Source organism: Taurulus bubalis, assembly GCF_910589615.1.
Source record: "Taurulus bubalis genome assembly, chromosome: 1".
Classification (NCBI taxonomy): Eukaryota; Metazoa; Chordata; class Actinopteri; order Perciformes; family Cottidae; genus Taurulus; species Taurulus bubalis.
Window position 1 is genome coordinate 4,779,572 of NC_136589.1, and position 20,385 is coordinate 4,799,956.

General features: G+C 43.9%; 4 protein-coding genes across 4 annotated transcripts in view; 3 read left to right on the plus strand and 1 right to left on the minus strand.

The window, feature by feature from the left end:
• Positions 1-1,469: 1,469 nt before the first annotated feature.
• Positions 1,470-4,314, plus strand: vash1 (vasohibin 1; the record flags this gene model as incomplete). Its single annotated transcript, XM_079231452.1, has 7 exons — positions 1,470-1,691; positions 2,001-2,089; positions 2,466-2,522; positions 2,820-2,894; positions 3,038-3,419; positions 3,918-4,027; positions 4,186-4,314. 7 exons carry the CDS (start codon positions 1,470-1,472, stop codon positions 4,256-4,258), a joined length of 1,008 nt encoding a protein of 335 aa, XP_079087578.1. The 3' UTR covers positions 4,259-4,314.
• Positions 4,315-7,386: 3,072 nt separating this feature from the next.
• On the minus strand, positions 7,387-11,004 carry angel1 (angel homolog 1; the record flags this gene model as incomplete). The annotated part of the gene is made up of 10 exons (XM_079228254.1): positions 7,387-7,544; positions 7,641-7,804; positions 7,894-7,927; positions 8,013-8,123; positions 8,264-8,405; positions 8,553-8,995; positions 9,088-9,157; positions 9,263-9,486; positions 9,650-10,462; positions 10,938-11,004. 10 exons carry the CDS (start codon positions 11,002-11,004, stop codon positions 7,387-7,389), a joined length of 2,226 nt encoding a protein of 741 aa, XP_079084380.1.
• Positions 11,005-11,530: 526 nt separating this feature from the next.
• On the plus strand, positions 11,531-15,132 carry lrrc74a (leucine rich repeat containing 74A; the record flags this gene model as incomplete). Its single annotated transcript, XM_079228279.1, has 13 exons — positions 11,531-11,639; positions 11,781-11,956; positions 12,041-12,148; positions 12,268-12,361; positions 12,552-12,601; positions 12,748-12,829; positions 12,947-13,032; positions 13,105-13,299; positions 13,391-13,486; positions 13,639-13,782; positions 13,899-14,003; positions 14,253-14,338; positions 14,556-15,132. The coding sequence occupies 13 exons, from the start codon at positions 11,531-11,533 to the stop codon at positions 15,130-15,132; spliced, it is 1,908 nt and encodes a 635-aa protein (XP_079084405.1).
• Positions 15,133-15,561: 429 nt separating this feature from the next.
• The window catches only part of LOC306745541 (uncharacterized protein), a gene marked incomplete at both ends in the record, with an annotated part of 5,739 nt that continues 915 nt past the window's right edge, over positions 15,562-20,385 (plus strand). Inside the window, 10 exons of the mRNA XM_079228349.1 lie at positions 15,562-15,615; positions 15,697-15,870; positions 15,970-16,182; positions 16,264-16,411; positions 16,500-17,322; positions 18,629-18,636; positions 19,601-19,659; positions 19,743-19,910; positions 19,987-20,199; positions 20,286-20,385. The exon at positions 20,286-20,385 is cut by the window's right edge and continues 42 nt beyond it. Of these exons, the coding sequence (XP_079084475.1) occupies positions 15,562-15,615; positions 15,697-15,870; positions 15,970-16,182; positions 16,264-16,411; positions 16,500-17,322; positions 18,629-18,636; positions 19,601-19,659; positions 19,743-19,910; positions 19,987-20,199; positions 20,286-20,385 (1,960 nt within the window). The remainder of the gene's footprint in view (positions 15,616-15,696; positions 15,871-15,969; positions 16,183-16,263; positions 16,412-16,499; positions 17,323-18,628; positions 18,637-19,600; positions 19,660-19,742; positions 19,911-19,986; positions 20,200-20,285) is intronic.

Genomic DNA, 20,385 nt, shown 5'->3' on the forward strand with positions numbered 1-20,385 from the left:
GCGTGGGATGTGTGTGTGTGTGTGTGTGTGTGCTGTTTGCAGTCATTTGGAGTGCAAAGTCGTAAAAACACACCACCAACAAACAGGGGGCTCTTTCTTATTGTAAAATGCACCGAGCCCCATTACCATTAGGCCCGGACGACTCACAGTTACATGCGTTTGTTTACAGCCTATGAGGCCCCTAGGCCCTAATGGCACACTGCTACATGTGTGCCTGTGTATTACCTATTCAGACATGGTTCTCCATCTGGTGACTTGTACCTAAGGAAAAGTATTAATCTAGGCTTTAGTCTATGATATTCACATTAAATTGCAGGCTTTCCAACAATGAAAGTACAGGGAGGAGGTAATGCAAATTATTATTATTACTATTAAAAATAACTAATTGTAGTTATTTTAATGAATAATTAATGACAAATAAACCAGTAACTTTGACATGACCAGACCATGCTGGATTGCCGGATGTGCTTTTTTTATTACCTTTTTATAGTTTTTATTTTATTTTAAATAAATAGTGCATTTACTTTAAGTCATCCGTCCACGGCAGCACCAAACACTTCACCGTGACTGTTAACAGCCAAAAAAAGCACCTAAATATGTGAATAACTGACAAAAGCGGGTCTCAGATTAACGCTTTACCGGGAGCACCTAAATGCAGCATTTGTGACGGCTGAGATCATCCGCTCAGTACCGCGCATGCGCAGTAGACGGGGGTCTGGGAGTGTCTGAGCGGCTCGTTGGAAGCGAACCCAACCCGCAACCACTGAACCCAGGAGCATCTGCATGAACAATGAACTGACTGAAGGCGATCATTTGGTGAAACGGAGATGCAGTGGACGCACGAGGAGTGTCGAGGTGATGGGATTGTCCGGCAGCACAGATTTAGCTGCATATCTGGGCTGTGAATGACCTCTAACGGTACAGGGAATTAGTCATTTCTAATACTTTGTTGTCTGCAGAGTCAATCCTCTTACAGGCTGCGGTGGCGTTACATTGGCCGGCTTGTAACGGCCAATGCTTAATGTTGAACTTTCACAGTATCGTCAATAAAAAAGGCGACACGTCTTAACGGCTAAATTGCCTTACTGTCTTAATGTATTTATTTATATGATCGTGTGATTATTGGATGGACGACAGTCTACTAGATTTGACCAAAGAGCTGAATAGTTACAGCAAAGTCGTTCTTTATTCCAAAAAGGATTATTTTGTAATACTTCACCGGGGGAAATCATTGGTGCTCCAACTACGAGGCTGAGTTTTCATTACAGTAGATCACCCTTACATTTAAGACTCCCATTGACTTTTTTTTTAGTTTTTATTTTTATAATTGAGGCACACTCTGCTTGATGTCATGAGCTGGCCATCTGTTGTGGAAACCTACTTAAACCTGCAAGCAGATTAACCAGTGAAAGGTTCAAGGCGTCAATCTGGACGTTTCTGTGCCTTGGCTTCCTGGTGGAGGAGGAGGGATGCTGAGGCCCATCGTGGGCTCAGTGGAGCAGAGAGACGAGGAGCAGGAGGAGGAAGGCGAAGAAGAGTTGAGGGATGGAGGGGTGCCCTTCTACGTGAACAGAGGAGGCCTCCCAGTGGACGAGGAGACATGGGAGAGGATGTGGCGCCATGTGGCTCGAATACACCCCAATGGAGAAGCTTTGGGGAAGGAGATCCGGGGTGCCACTGACCTTCCCAAGGTAAGGTGTCTGATATGTCTGATGTGTAGGTTGTAGTATGTAGTCACACTATGCGGGTGAAGCTCACACGAGGTGAAAAACCAATTTACACCTATGTGTTCAGAGGGAAAAAACACAATGCATGTTTTTTTCTATTCTGCCCTGCACGGAGCATTTGCACGCCACGGATGTTTTAGGCACCAAAGAGCAATAAGAATGCTCTTGCATGCAGAAATAGCACCGTGGTCACATGACACGACACTCTCGAGTTGCAATGACTGTTGGGATTGTACAAGGATGAGGCAGTTGTTTGGATGCTCTGTCCCACAGATTCCAATGCCGAGTGTGCCTACATACCAACCTACCACCACTACCCCACAGCGCCTGGAAGCCATACAGAAGTACATCAGGGAATTGCAGTATCCTTTGACTCAGTTGGTAAAACTGTCTGGTTAGTACCACAGTGGTTATTGAATGTATCTAAATGTGTTTGACAATAGTTGGAAAGATATATCTCAATCGTATATACTCAAATGGATGTACATAGTGTCCAAACAAAATTGTATGAATCCTACTGACCCACTGTTTCGGCACACTGATACATATGTGTCAAACATAAGGAAGTAGGCCACTGTTGGATACTTTGTTCTATATTAAGCTGGACTTCCAGTCAGGCACAAAATTCATCCATAATTAACCAACAACCTATGAATATCACAAAACCCTATCAGTGGTTTTCTATTCTCCCCAAAGTACTTTGCTCTGTTATGGTGTGACCTTAACTGTGTCCTACAGGTACAATCACACTGGAACACAGTTTTTTGAAATTAAGAAGAGCCGGCCTCTTACCGCGTAAGCATATTTTTGTCTTTTATCCAACACTAGTCACCAGTGATAGATACACAAGTTCATAGTCACAGGATGTTTTGTCGTACTGTGCTGCTAATGTGCTGCATGTGGATCAGCTGTATCACCCCAGGGCTTTGTGGGTAGAAACATACGTCAAGCAGAAGCCAGCAGGAAACGATTTTCCTGATCTCGCTTTATTAGATTTAGCTGTGCAATTTTTGTTTTCAGTAACAGTGTGTGCATGTCATTTTGGCGCCCTCAGTGGTGTATTATATCACAGATAACCATTGTTCTGCACAGGTTGATGGACATCGCTAAAGAGATGACGCGGGAGGCTCTGCCAATCAAATGCCTGGAGGCGGTGATCCTGGGGATGTATCTTTACTTCAGCAGGTCATGTTGCATGCCACTTCAAATGCTATGATATCTTCCGCTTGTACTGTATCTGCTTTTTGGCAGACTTCCTGTACGTTGTCTCTCCAAACGTCCACCGTTTCCTTGACCCACCTCCCGTACAGTTCCCTCACCAACAACATGCCTGGTGTCGAGCGCTTCCCCCTCAGCTTTCAGTCTCAGTTCTCAGGGAACCACTTCCACCACATCGTGCTGGGCGTCCACAGCGGGGGCCGCTTCGGTGCGCTGGGCACCAGCCGGAGGGAGGACCTCATGTTCAAGCCCCTGGAGTTCCGGACACTGATGGACTTGGTGCAAGAATTCGAAAGCGCCTACAGGGGCTACTGGCACACCCTGCGCAAGGTCAGGATCGGACAGTACGTGTCCCACGACGCTCACAGCGTGGAGCAGATTGAATGGAAACATTCGGTACTGGACGTAGACAAGCTGACCAAGGAGGAGCTACGGAAGGAGCTGGAGAGACACACTCGAGACATGAGGCTGAAGGTAGGGGAGGAGTTTTCAGAAGCATTGTAAGTCTACTTTTCTCACTGACACCAGTACAAGCTGAAGAAGCTCCTGCAATGACGACAGACAAGGAGGATGAATACAACTCGTCCTCAGCTTAACTGCTTATTAGATCTCTGTTGACGTGCTGCCTCTTCATGTTGACCCGGCTATTTGAGGAGCGATTTCTCTCAAACGATGCTCTCTCATCGCCTCTCGTGCTGACATAATGAAGGCAGCCTTGATGCTGAGCTCTGTGTGTAATAAAACTAATGCGATGGCTTGACTCTGCTCGGCCGGGCTTCATGCGTGGCCGGCTCCATCCATCGATGGCAGGTCTTTTACGGCGAGAGTGCTCGGGCACAATCACATTAATGATAAAGATCGACTTCAGCCACTGACAGCGAAGACATGAGCGCAGTGGATGCAGCTGCATGTGGAGTTTTCGAGTCATTCTGATGAAGATGTGTGTGTGTGTGTGTGTGTGTGTGTTTGCAGATAGGGAAGCCTGCGCCGCCCTCTCCCACCAAAGATAGGAGGAACAGCATGGGGTCGCCCCTCAGAGGACCAGGCAGCCCCATACGCAGGATCAGCCGAGTTGAGAGACGGTAGGTTTGATCCTCTGTCCTCGATTACTTGGCTCTTCACTAGAAATACAGGCTTTAAAATTTCCTAGTCACTGGAAAATAAGTAGTTTATGAATTAGTGACGATTTCCTTCTTACATGAATAGAACTCAACGTCTATTTGTGTCTGTTTTGTTGCAGTCCCTCTGGAGAGAAGAAGGTTTTGGAGCAAAAATCTGCTGCAGACATGAACGGATACCAGATTCGAGTCTGAAGAACTGTAGCTTGCTTGTAAAGTTACAAGGTACCACACACTTGTTACACGGGGCCACTGGTTTACTCCAAGGCCCAATTCTATGTACACATTGTCCTATTCACGGGGCGCAATGTTGAATAGGTCACCAGCAACTTTCCCTCTCAAAACAAATGCCTCATTCAGCTTCCCTACATCTACGTTGTTAGAGGCTCTGTCTGGAGCAGTTACTGCCCGTAGTAATTGGTGCTGGCAACGTTCCCAACTGATAAAAAGGGGACAAGAGTGCAGCACTTTGTAAACATTTGAAATAACTGCAGTTTTAAGAAAGCGTAACTTAACCTAAAATGTGACTACCACTCAGTGTAAATGTGCTATTGGACATATCATAGGTTTCTGTGGTGTTATTATGTTAAACAAATGCTCTTCTGCAATCTGTATCGTCGTACTGTAACGTGTGCAAATTCATGTCATGTACTTATAAATCCACTTAGGCTCTGCTGGGCAGCAATTGCTTGTGTAGTGACTAGTTTGCAAACCACTACCCTTGTGCCTTGTATGAAAACTCAAAGAGAAGAAAACAACTTTTTATAATCACCCCATTATTCTCATTGTCTAACTAAACACAAAGCAGTGCAACCTCTGCTCTTCCAAAATGCTGAAAGTGAATGAAAGTAAATTGTGTGAGACAGTTTTTTTTAATCTAATATCCAAATGCTAGCACATTTAGCATGCAATTGACCTTGTAAAGACTGAATATGGGATTGAACACACAATATACAAAGGTATATTTAAGAGTGTTAGGTCATCTGTAACGTGATAATGAGAAGCGGACGTTATTCTGTATAAAGAATATATAAACATTTCACATGAACCAAGAAGATTATCAAGGTGACTCACAGCAACGGACCTCCTCCATTTTATGTGGATGTAAAGTAACGAGAAGTCGATGTATAACTGCTTTATATATACATTGTTTCTGACTTTTATTTGTAGCAACCGTATCTGATATTTCACTTGCCTTAAGTGGTGTGACTTCCATTTAGGCTAAGGTGTAAAGAAGTTTGTTTACAGCACCTTTATCTGCATTTTGTATTTTTTTTAATGTAAATTCTGTCATTTTATACTTCCTTCAGTGTTGGCGATCACCAGTAGACCAAAATTGACCACACACTTGGGAATATGTTGCCACAGCCAACATTTGTATGTGTACAGTAGGCGTTGTCCATTTTCATTTCAGTGCTCTAGTAACACAATCATTTTGTACAAAAAGACTGTTCATTTATAGGATCACAATAAAGGGTCACAAGGATTGTGGCAACACATTTTTGGTTTCTGATTGTTTTTTTTACAAATTCATGCCTATGTATTTAATAACGTTGCCCTTATTTAAGCAGCCTTGCTCTGAAAATGCAGTGACTAATCAGTACGTGTGCTGTAATTAGTTGTCAGACAGGGAGTGGTGCCAGTTCTTTTGCTGACCAATAGTTCAAACTGAGCACCGAGTGTCCTCAGTTGAAGGGCAGCTTTTTGGCACCAAGGCAAACGATGAGGAGAGCAGACTCGGGAGATCTCTTAACACTTCCCGTTTGGTTTATATAAAGGAAACTTCATGCCAACAATTCCTAAAAGGGAAGCATAAGCCTCAGTGTGCAGCAGAACACTGACTTAAACACTTTAGTCAGAACAAGTGGACAGTGTGTTCCAACTATGTAAACAAAAATAGGTCTTTTGTCATGGTTTGCTATTGTCATTCCACCCGTTATATTGTTGATGTGCGGCCAGTGTGGGCTTCTGCAGTCATATCAAGTAATAGCTGGAATATACTGGCAGCCTGGGTGCCGGGCTCATGTTCAGGGATCCTGTTTAATGGATCCCCAAGTGGATGAATGCAAGTCCGCCACACGAAGCTCAGCAATCAGCTAAGAAGCCTTTATGGCAGCTACATTCAATGAAACCCAGTTAGCGAGGAACCACTTTCATGTGCGAGTCAATAATGTAGCTCCGAAAGTACTGTCATGGTACAATGTACGAGCGTAAAACGAGGTTTGTGCAAGTGAGCTCCTTAAAAACAAGCATTTGTTAATGTTGTGGCAGTTGCCTTGGGGAAGTATGAGGAGATAGAAGTCATGAAGATAAACCAACCCCTCCTTCCAGATGTCAAACACCTTGTCCACCAGTGTTTGTAAGACGTAGAAACAGACGGCATGATGACCTATTTGGGAAAAGAAAAACCTACTGACCTTCTTTGTTTACTTTGATGCATACTTGTGCATTTGATGCCACAGGGGGAAGAAAGACACACCCAATCGGATTCTTCTAAACATTAAGTGTTCAACTTTCAATGGATTATTGTATTACGGTAAATGTATTGAGGGGAATGAGTGAGGGGCGAGTGAAAGACGTCCTACTGATGGTAATCACCTCTGCAGACATTTTATAGCCCACACATGCACAACGCTCTCTTACCCCATCATGCATGAACACTCGACTTTCTAAATGAATTATTCATTCATGCATCAGCCAGACGTTTTCTCCCTGAACTGAGTACCTAAGTGTAGTGGGATGGGAGGGGCAGAGCTAACATTCAGGTCACTATCTCAGCACCAGACCTGGGAAAGAGCTACACATCTGTAATGTGTTGAAAAGCAAAAATCACTAAAGAGCCGCAAGAGAATGGAAAATATTTATTCTATATTTTTACCATCTGAAAAAAATACAACTGACTCAATCAGAAATCTAACTCGCTTTTTTGAAAATTGGGTTTAAAATAAATTAAAAAGGCAAAAGAGCATCTGAACAGGTCAGTGCATTATCACACAATTATTGAAGCAATTACTGCCTGCATTTTTTTAAAGAACTATTCCAGCACTATTAATAAGATTTGTCATATGTCAGTCATAGCGCTGCATCGTTTATCTGATAAACCATGTGGAACAAGACTGTTGGCATCCATTATTTTTCCAGGCTCTTTTAAACAAAAATATTAAATTCCATTCAGTTGGAAAACAATGAGCCTTTGATGCAAAAAGTGAACTATAAGTTATGTTATTCATACTGACAAAAACACAAATAGAACAACTCCTGAACCATTTAAACAGAAACATGGTCATCCTCTGACATCACTTGAGTTCACCCAGTCTTTCCCATCATGCAGCATTCAGGTCCAGCTGGAACTTGGCCAAAAGACTGAGATGGTCAGAGGGGAATATGTGATTGGGCAGGCCCCTCATTGACCATAAGACATCCTCCGATAGGAGGGAGAGAGAACCAATCAGCTTCAGACCCACACTCACAAAGTCACCAGCTGAGTGAAAAAAGAAAAAACCAGAACCAACACATTATCTACAGTAGCAAATGAATTCAGAGCTGCAACACTTTATTTTGTGTCACGTCCTCATACCGTTTTGATCACAGATTAAGATGCGTCTTGGGGTGTAGAAGATGTAGTCGACAGTAGCGCCCCCTTCAGAGTGCAGAGTTGAGACTTCTGGATTGCCAAAGCCTGGAAGAATGTGCTTGTAGACCGACTCCAGGTTTAACTGATGACGGATAGTGGGTCTGAACCTGTGCCACAAAACGCGCAACTAAAATCACATCACAATTCCACCTAACTGAGCCTTTACTCCCCTTTATTTATTTTTAGGTAAACTCACCTTTTATCATAAGATTGATTTCCCCTTGAAGCATCTGTGCATTAAAAGAAAGAAGACCCAGATATTCAAACCATTACGGTAAAACGTGATGTTGTGCTTTTTGTATTGTAGGCCCGTACCTGGCGTGTTGTCCGTCACACCTGGGATCGACTCCAAGTCCGCAGGACGGACACATGCAGCTGGACAGAAGCGCAGCTGCTGCATGAAGTCATGTCTGTACTGATATTTTCCTACACAAGAAAAACAAATATAGGACAGGAAGTGAGGCGAGTGGAAATTCAATGCAAAAGTCTGAAACTCTTTCCATGGATCACGATTACAAAAACTACAAAGGGAGGTACAAAAAATTGCCACAACTTCAAACAATGACCTGATTTCAGACTCTGGCTCTTCAACACATCCTTAACTGTCGAGTACTGGCAGCTGTCAGTGATGCCTAGTGAGCTGGGCCACAGGGGGGCATACAGTCTGTGACAGTGGCTATTTTGTGACAGGTCCTGTTGACCGGATATCTGTTGGACATGGTGAATACACACATGGTTAAAGAGGGAAATCCTGCAAACATGGATACAAAAAATTATGGGAGAAATTGTGGGAGAAGCATAGAGATATCTTCTGGGAGTTATACACGGTTATTCTTTGCAGTGTTTAAGTCTCACCATCCATGCTGGCAGACCCTGGAAGTAGAGCTCGCCGGTGGTAATCAGCTGGTAAAGAGGCATTTGAGGGACAGAGTTAAAGTCCCCACACAATATAAGGTTACAGTCTTCGCCTTTGGCCTTACAGGATTTGACGAGGCTGTCAATTTCTGCCAGCATTATGGCTAGCTGAGCCAGCTTCACATCCCCCCTCCTGGGGTTGAAGAGCAGGTGGGTGTTGGCCACGCACAGGGGTAAGCCCTTTGCCTTGACCTCCGACCCCTGGATGACCACTGGCTGAAGCAACAACACAATGGCCACATTGTGCCGGTCCAGCAGCTCAATCTCAGGCCTGAAGAACTCCAGCGTGGTGACCGATAACTCAGAGAAGCAACTTCTGCGATAGCACGTAGCACAGCCGTCTGTCTTGGTCCCCGTACGCCGCTTGAACACGCAGGTGTAGCCTGGAGCGACAACATGAAGAGACAATACATGTCATGGCTGTCATAATGTCATCCAACACGATTGGCACACTCTACTTTCAGAGACGACTTACCCATATGAGACAGGACTGGATACAGTTGTTCATGGTAGTGGTTCTCCTGAACTTCTTGGAGACAGAGAATCTAAACACAAAACTCATTAGTGGACACCTAAGTATTACAATTAAAATGTATCAAGTCGGCAGTTATGAATGAAACAAAAGACAAATGTACAGACACTTGACTCACATCTGGTTCCCATTTCTCTACTTCCTCTAGGAGTAGGCTGCAGCGGCAGCTCCAGTCGAGTACCTCCAGGGGGCAGTGTGTGTACAGCTCCGGATTGGCCTCGAGTAAGTCCTGAGCGAGGATGTTGTAGGACATAACAGTGAAGTCCATCGAGGCCTTGGTGAATGGCAAGGGCTCCGCTGCAGTGGCACTCTCATCCACCTCCTCCCATAATCTCCACATGACTGGGTGGAGAACAAACGCATACATACAAGTCTGTGCAAATAAACAGCTGGATATTAAACTACTGGTGATATTAGACAAATCTCACTACTGTGGATATATTACATTAATTGAGAAAGACAAAGAATTGAACTGTTCCAGTAAAGTGAACTATCGGAGTCTCACCTTCAAATGGAACATTCGGCTCCAATGGAGGGTAATAGCTCACGACAGGAAATTGCCACAGTGGGCACTGCACCTCTTCTGCCAGGCCAGGTCCTGCAGGAAAGTGCCAGCTAGCTTGTGTATCCTGCTGCCCACTGAGTGTAAGGCAGCTTTGAGTGTTAGAGGAAAGGCATGCAAATGTGCTTTCCCCACCATGCATTTCCTCAGTAGTCAGAGTCACATATTCATCCCAGCACTCGGTTACTTTAGATGCAGTTTTAGCTGCAGTCATCGACTCTTCAGCGCTTGACATCTGTATTATTTCCTGCACCGGACTGGTGGTTTTGCCCTCTTTTTGCCGGCACTCTAATTGTGCCGCAAGAGTGTTTTCTGGACCAACGTCTCCAGTTGGAAAAATTATTCCATCCTCAGTATTTTGCTTCATATGAAGCACCTCATGAATAGTTATTTCCCTGACCTTTTGCTTGGGAGCTTCCACTCTGTCCTGCTGCAGTCCATTTCTTGTCTCTGCTTCTTCCTCAGTCAATGTAGATTTCAGCTCACCCATCGTTGAAGCAGACCCATTCCTTGTTTCTTCATGCAGGACAGCCACACACTGTCCTTTGTCTGCGACAGGCCTCGCATCACTTTCCTTTTCTGGGCTTGGTTCCTTCATCCTTTCTTTCGTCTCTCCCTTCGTCCCACTGCTCGGGTTGAGCCCCTGGTCCAGCAGGGGTTTCTGAAACTGGGTGAACCTTCTGGTTGTGACAGCGCCACCATCCCACACTGCCTTGCCATTAACCTCTGCAGGAGGGAGACCCGTCTTCGAGGCCTCTAGAAGACAAGATTAGTGTCAGAAGACACTGATGCATTCGCACTAAGCTGAAACACACTGATTTTGCCGAGATGAAAAACGCTGTTAAATGCGACCAATTAAATATTTTTTACTGAACCAAAACTACACAGCAAAACAGTCACACGTGGGGACGTTGTGACGTCATGAGGGACGCGAACTAAAAAAAAAAAAAAAAGAAAATTGCAAGCTAACGCATGTTTCCACGAGTTTAAGTCTGATTTAGCTGAATGGCAATAAGATAATGTGGCTTACGTTTCCGTTTCCCCAAAGGAGGACCTAGTAGCTCACACCAGGTGTTTTAGTTTCAATCAACAACCGAGCGCTCGCGCCAGCAAATGTCGAGACAAGCTGCTCAGTCAGCCGCGAAGTTACATTTACCGAGAGCTCCTCAACTGAAATGCATAAAGTGACACTGGCACTTTTAAACAGACATGAAGGTGCTGCGAGACTTACCCGAGTGTCGACTTGTCACGTACCGTGATAGTGGGTAGAGCAGATAATGCAACAGGCTGCCAATCATGTTTCTGTAATGAAATGAGCGCATGCGCGTTCTGAAGTTGGTAATGGCGAGAAAGGTTAGGGGGTTGCAAGTCAAACGCTATCCTCACGGATGTTTTAGTCAATGAATGTGTCTTAATCTGGTTAAAACAACAACAACAATACACAACATTCTACACAGCAAGATAATATGACAATGTACAACATCCTATAAAATGCCACTTTACTTTAAACCCGTGCTTCAAACCATTTAACTTTACTTAGGCCCACTGTGTCATGCTGTAGCCTATCTCCAGTTATGCTTAGTGTTACTAATAAAACACAACATTGTAACCACACGGAGGCATAAATTGTTGATGTCACTACACATGAAACGTTACCTGAGGGGTAGAGTTACCTGCTGGACAGCACAGGCCTATTTAATTCCTGGGTGCTGCTAGCCCATACAGGACACACAGGAATGAATGAACAAATAACCAGAAGACTGTATTCCCTTTGTATCCGGGAAGTGGTTTCAAACAGGACATTGGCTCTGACAGCATCCAGCAATGTCAACGCTGTCTTTTGAGTCTCTCTGCCTAAAAGAGGATGATTGTCCATCCCCAACTCAACCGCAGGCTGTGGAGGATGAGTTTGACACAGACTTGGAGTCGGATGGTAAGTACATTAAACTCATACTTGGATTCATTGTTGGGTAAAGACAGTATAAGCCACTTTGTTGTTCTTACTGTAAAGTGTGTATTACTGTATGTATACATATATATAGCCACTTACTCATATGGGCTTACTCATTTCCAGAAATAGAGGAAAGCAACAAGGAGATGTCTATACCTGAAGTGTACCTCCAGGCCTGCACGCTAGTGGGTGTAGTGCCAGTCTCCTACTTCATACGAAACTATGATTCTACAACCATGATCCTCAACCACCATGGGCTGGGACCTTTGGGGTGTAAGGCGCTTGCTATTGCCTTAGTGGTAAGTTTAAAATGCATGCTATTGAGTGCAGACTTTTTTTTTTTTTTTTTAATAAAACATTTCTGATAAGCTCTTTGTATTTAGGCTGATATGCATATCAACACTCTGGAACTGGCAGACAATCACATTCAAGCGGAGGGAGCCAAATACCTTGTGGAGATGCTGAGGGCTAATTTCACCATGCAGCACCTGGTATGTCAGCCTGCTAACCTACCACTAGGGGGCACAAGAGCTTTGCAGGTGGCATCTTTACTTGACCTTTACAATGGAGTGTGCAGTGTACTCTGGACCAGCATCTGTTTCACTTTCAGGATTTGTCCGACAACTATCTGCAGTCTGCAGGAGCTGAACATGTGGCTAAAGTGTTGCTGGACAACATTTCAATCAAATCTATTAAACTGTCAGGTACCAGTAAGAGCTTTTACTGTATTGACAGAAGGGTGATGTACTGTGACCAGATCAGGCCTGACTCAAAGATGGAAAAGAAAACTATTTTCCACTGGATCAGAAAATGTAGTCTGTATGAGATTCCTATATTTGATTCACAAGTAAACTTATTCAATATATTTATACATTCCATATTTTGTCCAAACAGGAAATGGATTTACTGATGATGATGCAAAATATTTTTCTGATGCCCTGTTGGTAAGTGACTAATAATCAGTTATCCAAACTCTTACCTTAAAGCCTTACATGACAAATGACATTTTAGCTGTGGTTTGTTGGTAAGTAGTGGTAGTCTAGTTTGTTACTTTTGAAATTATGATGTCGCTAATATGTTTTACCTGCAGACCAATTCCAGAATGAAGGAGCTAGACCTGAGCCATAATGAGTTTTGTGGAAAAGGAGGAGAACATATGGGACAACTGTTGGGTACTGTACAATTCAATAATCTTAATGTCTTTGTAGATGTGACCAAATGAATTGCTTAACTCTATGAATGTTTTGCCAATCAAGAGAAATGACCAAATAAGTCTTCCATCTCTTCAGCAAATAACGAGGGTCTTGAGGCGCTGGATCTTAGCTGGAACCATCTTAGAATGAAAGGGGCTGTGGCTCTTTGTGCTGGACTCAAGGTATGGTTGAATAAGGGATCCATTTGATCATGGACTTGGTATGCAGCATCTGATCCCATTCTCCATGTTTAGGTGAATATGATGTTAACACACCTCGACTTATCATGGAACGGTTTTGGTAATGAGGGCGCTCTGGCCATGGGAGAGGCCCTAAAATTCAACAACACTCTGGTGCACCTCAACCTCAACAACAACCGCATCACCAATGAGGGTGTCGGCATGCTGTGCAGGGGTCTTGAGTTCAATGACACACTCCGAGTCCTACTGGTGGGTGGACAAGGTTGTGTGAAGATAACATGCATCATCAGTATGACGCTGGTACTGTTTTAAGGTGATGTATATTTGCACATTCCCGTAGCTGGCTTACAACTCTTTAACAGTAGAGGGAGCACTGGCCCTGGTTCATGTGGTGAAGAACACACCTAGAACTGCCTTGGAGGAGATCAACATATGTGTAAGTTATTTGTGGCCCCCTGATCTGACTGTTGTGCCATATCCTTTAATCACAGTTCAAAGAAATCTAGCTTTCCCCTATAAAATCACAGTGAGTGTGTCCTGTCTATACTATCGTGTCAACACCATCATTCTGTTGTACCTTTTGACCAGAATGTGCTGGTAAATGAGACATTTGTGCATCTGTTGGAGGTTACATGCCAGGAGCGTCCCGGTCTGGATGTACAGTATGGAGGAGTAGGAGGCTTCATCGCCAAGAAGCCACCAAAACGTGTTGATCCAATGAAGGTCATCCAGGTGTGTTTTGGTCCCACAGTGAGAATAAGTAGTCCTACAAATCTGAAATGAATGGCTACTCTTTCTGTTTGGTTCTACATGTGTTCTACAAATGTCTTCTCCCAATGTTTTTGAAGGACTATTTGGATCAACGCAAGCTACGCCTGTGGGATTTCTTTAGGAACATTGACAAAGATGGCACAATGCGAGTGCCTGTTGCTGACTTCAGGAAGGCGGTGCAGGTTTACAAATGCATATTGTTTTGAACTGTGCCGAGTCATTGACATTTGCAGGGCAGAGTACCATTAAAATTGACCTTTTGAAATGGCGCATGATTAACTCTCCTGTAGTCCTCGTCACGAATCTGTTCTGATGCTGATCCTTGACCAGCACAGTGAATCAGTAAAAGCACACTGTAAGAGACTAGGGAATCGCTGAAAGAAGACAATCGTGGAACTGATTTCTCTTTCTGTCTCGTGAAACCATGATAGCAATCAAGTATTCCTTTGGATCGATACCAGATTGAGGAGCTGATTCAGAGACTTGATCGTGACAGGACAGGAATGGTAGACTACAGGTGAGCATGTCTCCTACTCTTTGATCATACTCACAGAGTAGCCTATACAGGTTTATTGTTGCAAAACACTGAGTGACGACGTTGCTGTGAATTTGTACAGTTTAAGTGATGGTGTAGTCGAAGCAAATGTGTTTTAGATATGAGCTGGGAATTTGTCCAGATCTTCACAGTGAATGACGCTTGTAAAAGTATGATGTTATCTGATGTTTCTGTACAGGGGACTGGCAGATACAAGGAAACAGATGATGAGGGATCACCGCCGCCAGCTGAGGAAGGTTGAGTCCCGTCAAAAAAAAGAGAAGCAGAAGAGCGACCGCATCCTCAAGACCTTCCAGAGCGCCGTGGAGGCTGTAACACCCCGCAGCTCAATGGTCATCTCTCCGGGAGGGGCCAGAGAGGATTCAAGTGGCCCTCAGCACTTCTCTGCCACCCCTCTAAGTTCTTGGCACCACATTGTCATGTCCAACAGCAGTCGCTATTCCGTCACTAATCTGAGCAATGAGCATGTCCACCTGCCCATGTTAGGAGGCTCAACGACGTACCGTCCCACCAGTTCCCCGGCTATGCGCTCCTACTCACAGCCTAACCTGCTGGATGACTCCCCTCGCTCTTCTCCAGGCAAGTCCATCTCTGCCCAGGGTATACGCTCCGATCCAGAGATGGGCTACAGCAAGTTGAGCCCCACTGCGTACAAGCTGACCAGGTCCAGGCCTGCTCTTGATGCCAAGCAGCCATTGGTTAAAGCCAAATCCAAGAAGGTTAAGAAAAAGAAAACCACCAAACGAAAGGATTAAAGACTCAAAGAGTTCAACTGTCAAGTGATTGTAAAACGCTGTATAATGGTTTAAAGCGTTATGATTGTTTTTGCCTGTTGGCTACTTTGTAAAACACAATTATAAAATAAAGATAGATTTGAATGAATCATCTTGTTCCTCATTTCAAAAAAAAAAAGAAGACAAATGTGCGTTGAGCATTCAGAGCATCTGGGGGAACACTTGGGAGCTCTGTCGGATGGTTGACCCGCCCATCAGCGATGCAAAACCAAACATGAATGGATCATTTCAAACAAGTGTTTCCTTTCTGTTTGCTGAAGATAACAATAAGTGTCGTATCTTGGCATTGGCGCTGGGAACTAGGACAGGTGCTGAAACCTGCAAGGTGTTGAAACTGGCTATATAAGCCCTGAAGATCCTGCTTTCTCAATCATAACAACTGCACCAACAATGATCGGCACTCTGTACTTCTTGGCACTGCTGAGCTCCACTGTGGCCTGGGGGGTATGTATGGCATGACTCGGATCAACTGATTCGTTCTTTTAAGCTGATCCATTGCATGTTCATATGACCTTTGTTTAACAGCGCGTAGGCCTGTGGAGAGAGGGGAGTGCGAGGAATGAGACCGGAGGTGGAAGTGGGGAGAGGTGCACTTGTGACGCCTTCTTGCCCAGTTCCACCTTTCCTATTAAAGACCTGGTGGTGGTAGAGCAGACGGCTGTGGAGATCTCACACAAACTGGAGCTGGAGATGGGCAAGGTGCTCCGGCATATTAGAAGCATGCGCAATAGATGATAACATATTTGAGACGGTCAAATCACATGTCAAATCTTCTTTTTTTACCTGACTTTATTTCAGCTGGAAGACTACGAGACCAAGCTGACGGCGTATGCAGAAAAGATAATAAAGCTGACAGCAAAAATAGAAAAAATGGAGAAGAACTCTGATGCTTACAATGATGCCGACATGGACGAGATTAAGGTGGAGATCAAACAAGTGGAGGCTCTTGTTAAAGAGCTGCAGCTCTCCATCGGAGGCTCCACCACTGTCTTTGTGTCTCTGCGTGTACAAGTAAGTCCAGATGACGGCTGTCACTGCATCAACTAATCATTATAATGCCGATCCACTGGTAAACCATGTGCTTACTCTCAGATCACAGTCATGGTGGAGACCCTTAACAGGCTGGAGGTGACTTACGACAAGAATGTGGTTCTGGTGACGCGTCGGGAGTACGTCAAGGTGCAGCTGCAACTAGAGGAGTGCGAGAGGCGCCACCAGGAGCTTTTCAACCCCAACATCGGTGAGCTCATTTCCACTGACATCCACATCTATTAATCTGAGCCCTCTTTGGACTTGCATTCACCCCCACCCCCCTTCTCTCTCTGCAGGTTCTTGTGCACACACAGGTATCATCAAGGTCAGCAAGCCCATTGTTAGCCAACTGAATGCCCATCTTAATGCTGGCTACAAATACGGAGGCTGGGGGAAAGATTCAAAGCCGGTCCCTGACAGAGAATCCATGTACTGGTTCTCTGGGTACACCAGTGGCTCCATCGTTGACATTAGGTTCTACACTAACTACAAGAACCTCATTTTGAGAAACCACTTCCAGCATCAAAACCTACACAGCAACTGGATTGGCACAGGGAACAATTTCATCATCCGTGACAACAGTCTGTATTATCAGATCAACAACCCGTTTGGGTTGGCCAAACTGAATTTCACCACCATGAAATACGAGTCCAGGGTGATTCCGAGGGCTAGCGGCAGATTCTCCTACACCAACTCCCCCAATCAGAACTTTGACTTTGCTGCCGATGAAAGCGGCCTGTGGGTGACCTATGCCACAGATGGCTCCGGCGGTCGGATGGTCATTGCTAAAATAAACGAGCCTTCTTTTGGGGTCGAGGAAGAATGGCAGACTAGTGTCTATAAACCAGGAGTGAGCAATGCCTTCATGGTGTGTGGCGTTCTGTATGCAGTCAGAACAGTCGATATCCAAACTGAAGAGATATTTTACAAGTATGACACCAAAACCAAACAAGAGAGCTACGTCAGTGTTCCCTTTGAGAGGTTCCAGGATAAGTTTGCCAACCTGGACTACAATCCCACTGACCAGAAGCTCTACATGTACAATGATGGCTACTATGTAAACTACCATCTGTGGTTCAACTACACTGCAAAAGCCACTGTGGAACCACCATTTCTCCTGTCCTAAGTCAGTATTTGTGATTTACTAGTATCACATCTTAAGAATGAAGCAATGATTGTATCTCTCTTTCTTTTCTTGTACTGCATCAATTTCACTTCTTCGTGATTGCTAATAAATGATCTCAAGCACTACAAAGGTGTCAACTGTGTTAAAGTGTATTAAAAACAAGAATATAGCTACTATCTATACACCCTGCTCCTTTCATCCACTCATTCTAGTGCTATTTGCAAGTTTCTGCAACTGAGAGAAAGTAGACATACTAACTGGTTTCTAATTTCTCATGGAAAATTAAAGTTGAAAGGCATGTTTTCCCATTTACTTGATCTAAACATTACAATACCTGCCATGTTCAAAAACTCACCAAATTGTGCCCCTCAGCCAGTATGTCACATTGACTCCGCCTACTCTACAAAAAAGCCTCTCAGACCCCTAAACTCCTTTCCCAAAATCTTCCGCCATTTTTAATTTTGTGAAAAACACATTTTTGTGAACCCCTTCTACAAGCTGTAGTCCAACTGCTATGGATTATTATTGGCTACATTGCATTTCTTTTGGGAGGCTTATTTAAATGTAATTAAAAATGACTTCTGAACGAGTGTTCAATAGAGTAGCAGTAGCGGAAAGGTGCAGTTGGATTTGCAGGTCTTTGCATGCTAGCTAGACACTTGACACTTGAACAGAACAGAGCCATCATTATTGCTATTTGTAACACCTGTGCTTTACCTACAATGACAAGTCAACATGTCTGCTGTGGAGAAAAAACAAGATTAGGAAGTAATACATCCTTAACTTCTAATACTAACGCTATGTAATTGTGGCCCCTCACTATTCATTACTATATGTAAATTTATAAAACACATTTTCTGAAATAAATAAGCAAAACAATTCAAAAAGGAAGGGAGAAAAATGCAGTGAACTAGCAGCAATAATATACATCTTTCGATATTGTTAATTTAGGTTAATTCACGTTACTTTACTTTGCCAAGGACGACACAATAATATATAACAGGTGCTACTAATGGCATTAATCATAGCTCTGTTACATGTGAAGCTTTTCCAGTCAGTCAGCCAGCACAATAACAGAGACAAGCACACCTGAATGTGATGCAACCATAATTCATCAATTCATTACCTGTGCTTTTCCTGCTACGACGCGTCATCATTTTGGCTATTAAAAAGGCCTATTGAGTTCTTCAAACCACTTAGTGACCTCTCATGTCCTGTATGGAAGCGTCTGCATTCAACGTGTGTCATTTATTTATATACGTTTATTTCCCCCGGTTAGTTTGTCACCTGTCTCTATAGAAGCAGATGTAGACGGACATGCAGATAAATGCAACGCATGGAGATCACCCACAATCATTTTTTAGTCATCTTTCTTTACATTGTCATTGAACTACTTTGCAAATGTATATGCAAACATTAAAAACATATTGATTCCACATTTGCTTTTTCATATCAGGGGTCCAATTTGACAGTGCCATGTTTAGAGCTGTCATACCTGCAACAGTGATTAAAGTGATTAAAATGACGCATGCCTCTGGATTTTCTGGTGTTTTTATTTGTATATCTTTTATTCATATCCGTTTGTCACATTACATATTTACATAGATACATGCAATTTGGTCTCTGCATTGAACCCATCCTAAGGAGCAGTGGGCTGCTGTGAAGCGCCCGGGGAGCAAGGCAGCGTTTCACTCCCAAGTTGTTCCCTTCTGGCACAATATCTCCTTTGCTGTTCAAAGGCATCACCCAAGTCACATGAAATGAGTATGCAAGTAACCATGTGGATAACGAAATACTACATTCTTCATTCTTTCATTCACAATACAGTGAGATCTGACTTTTACAAGGATGAATACAAATGAATCAGCACTCTTAAGAATGAATCATGAATAAAAGGGATTTGGATTCAATGCAATTGAAAATGCCTGTTGACATGACTTATTTCTAAAACATATGCAACACTTAAGTTAACAGGCCATAAACATTACAAGGTGCCTCCAGGATTCAAAACATGTGTCGTTTTTCTCATCCACACCCATGTTCATATCAAACCTGGCGTCTCGGATTCCTCAAACGTCATTGTGAGCAAACAAGGAAAATGCCATAAAGCCGTGAGATGCTTGTGAATGAACAGCTGTCCTTGCGTTGAAGTTCCAGACAAATCAAATAACAATATGGGAAGAGAGAAGATGTTTTTGATGATGCGATAAGAGCTGTCTTTAAAAGCCCTGTGATCGGGACACGGAGGAGACACTTGAGACGTAAACTGAGACATGATGCTGTCGATCCTGCTGCTGCTGCTGCTGCTCAGTCCTGCGTTGGCCTGGATTGTAAGTGACCCTTCTTGCAGGTGGATTGGTCATTCATTATGATCAACTGCAATAGTGGTTCATTTTCATTTTCATTTTTTCAGCCAGTGCATGATTGGGAGTCTGGCAATGTGACTGCATCAGTGGGCGAGTCAGGCCAGTGTGTTTGTCATGTGTATCTACCGGAAACCACCTTCCCTGCCGACCGCGTTCAGCACATGCAGCAAGTCAGCAAGGATCTGATCCTTGAGATGGAAATTCAAATGAACAAGGTGCAGTAAGACCTATTGAGACAGAACATTTTGGTGAAACGTCATCATGCTGATGTATGTGTCTTCCCTCTTTTAGATGGTAAGTTATGAGGGTATGTTGGAGGTCCACTTGAAGGAGCTGGTGGAGCTGACCGGGAGAGTGTCCATGCTGGAGAGCAGTCCTGACAGCTACATCAAACTGGACTTTGAGCTGCTCAGGATTGAGCTCAGAGAGTTTGAGGTTCTCGTGTCTCAGCTCAAAGACTCCCTCAACTCCTCCTCGCCCATGTTTGACCGTCTGTATACCGAGGTGAAAGAGCCATTGTTTTACTTGCAAACGACCCCACTTTCTTCATAATTAGAGTATTTTCATTTGATGAATGTGTTTATTCACAGATCCGAAACATGACTCTCATCGTGAACCAACTGGAGACTTTCGACAAGAGCAACCTGGAGGTGATCCGCATTGAGTTTGCTAAGCTGCAGAAGAAGCTGG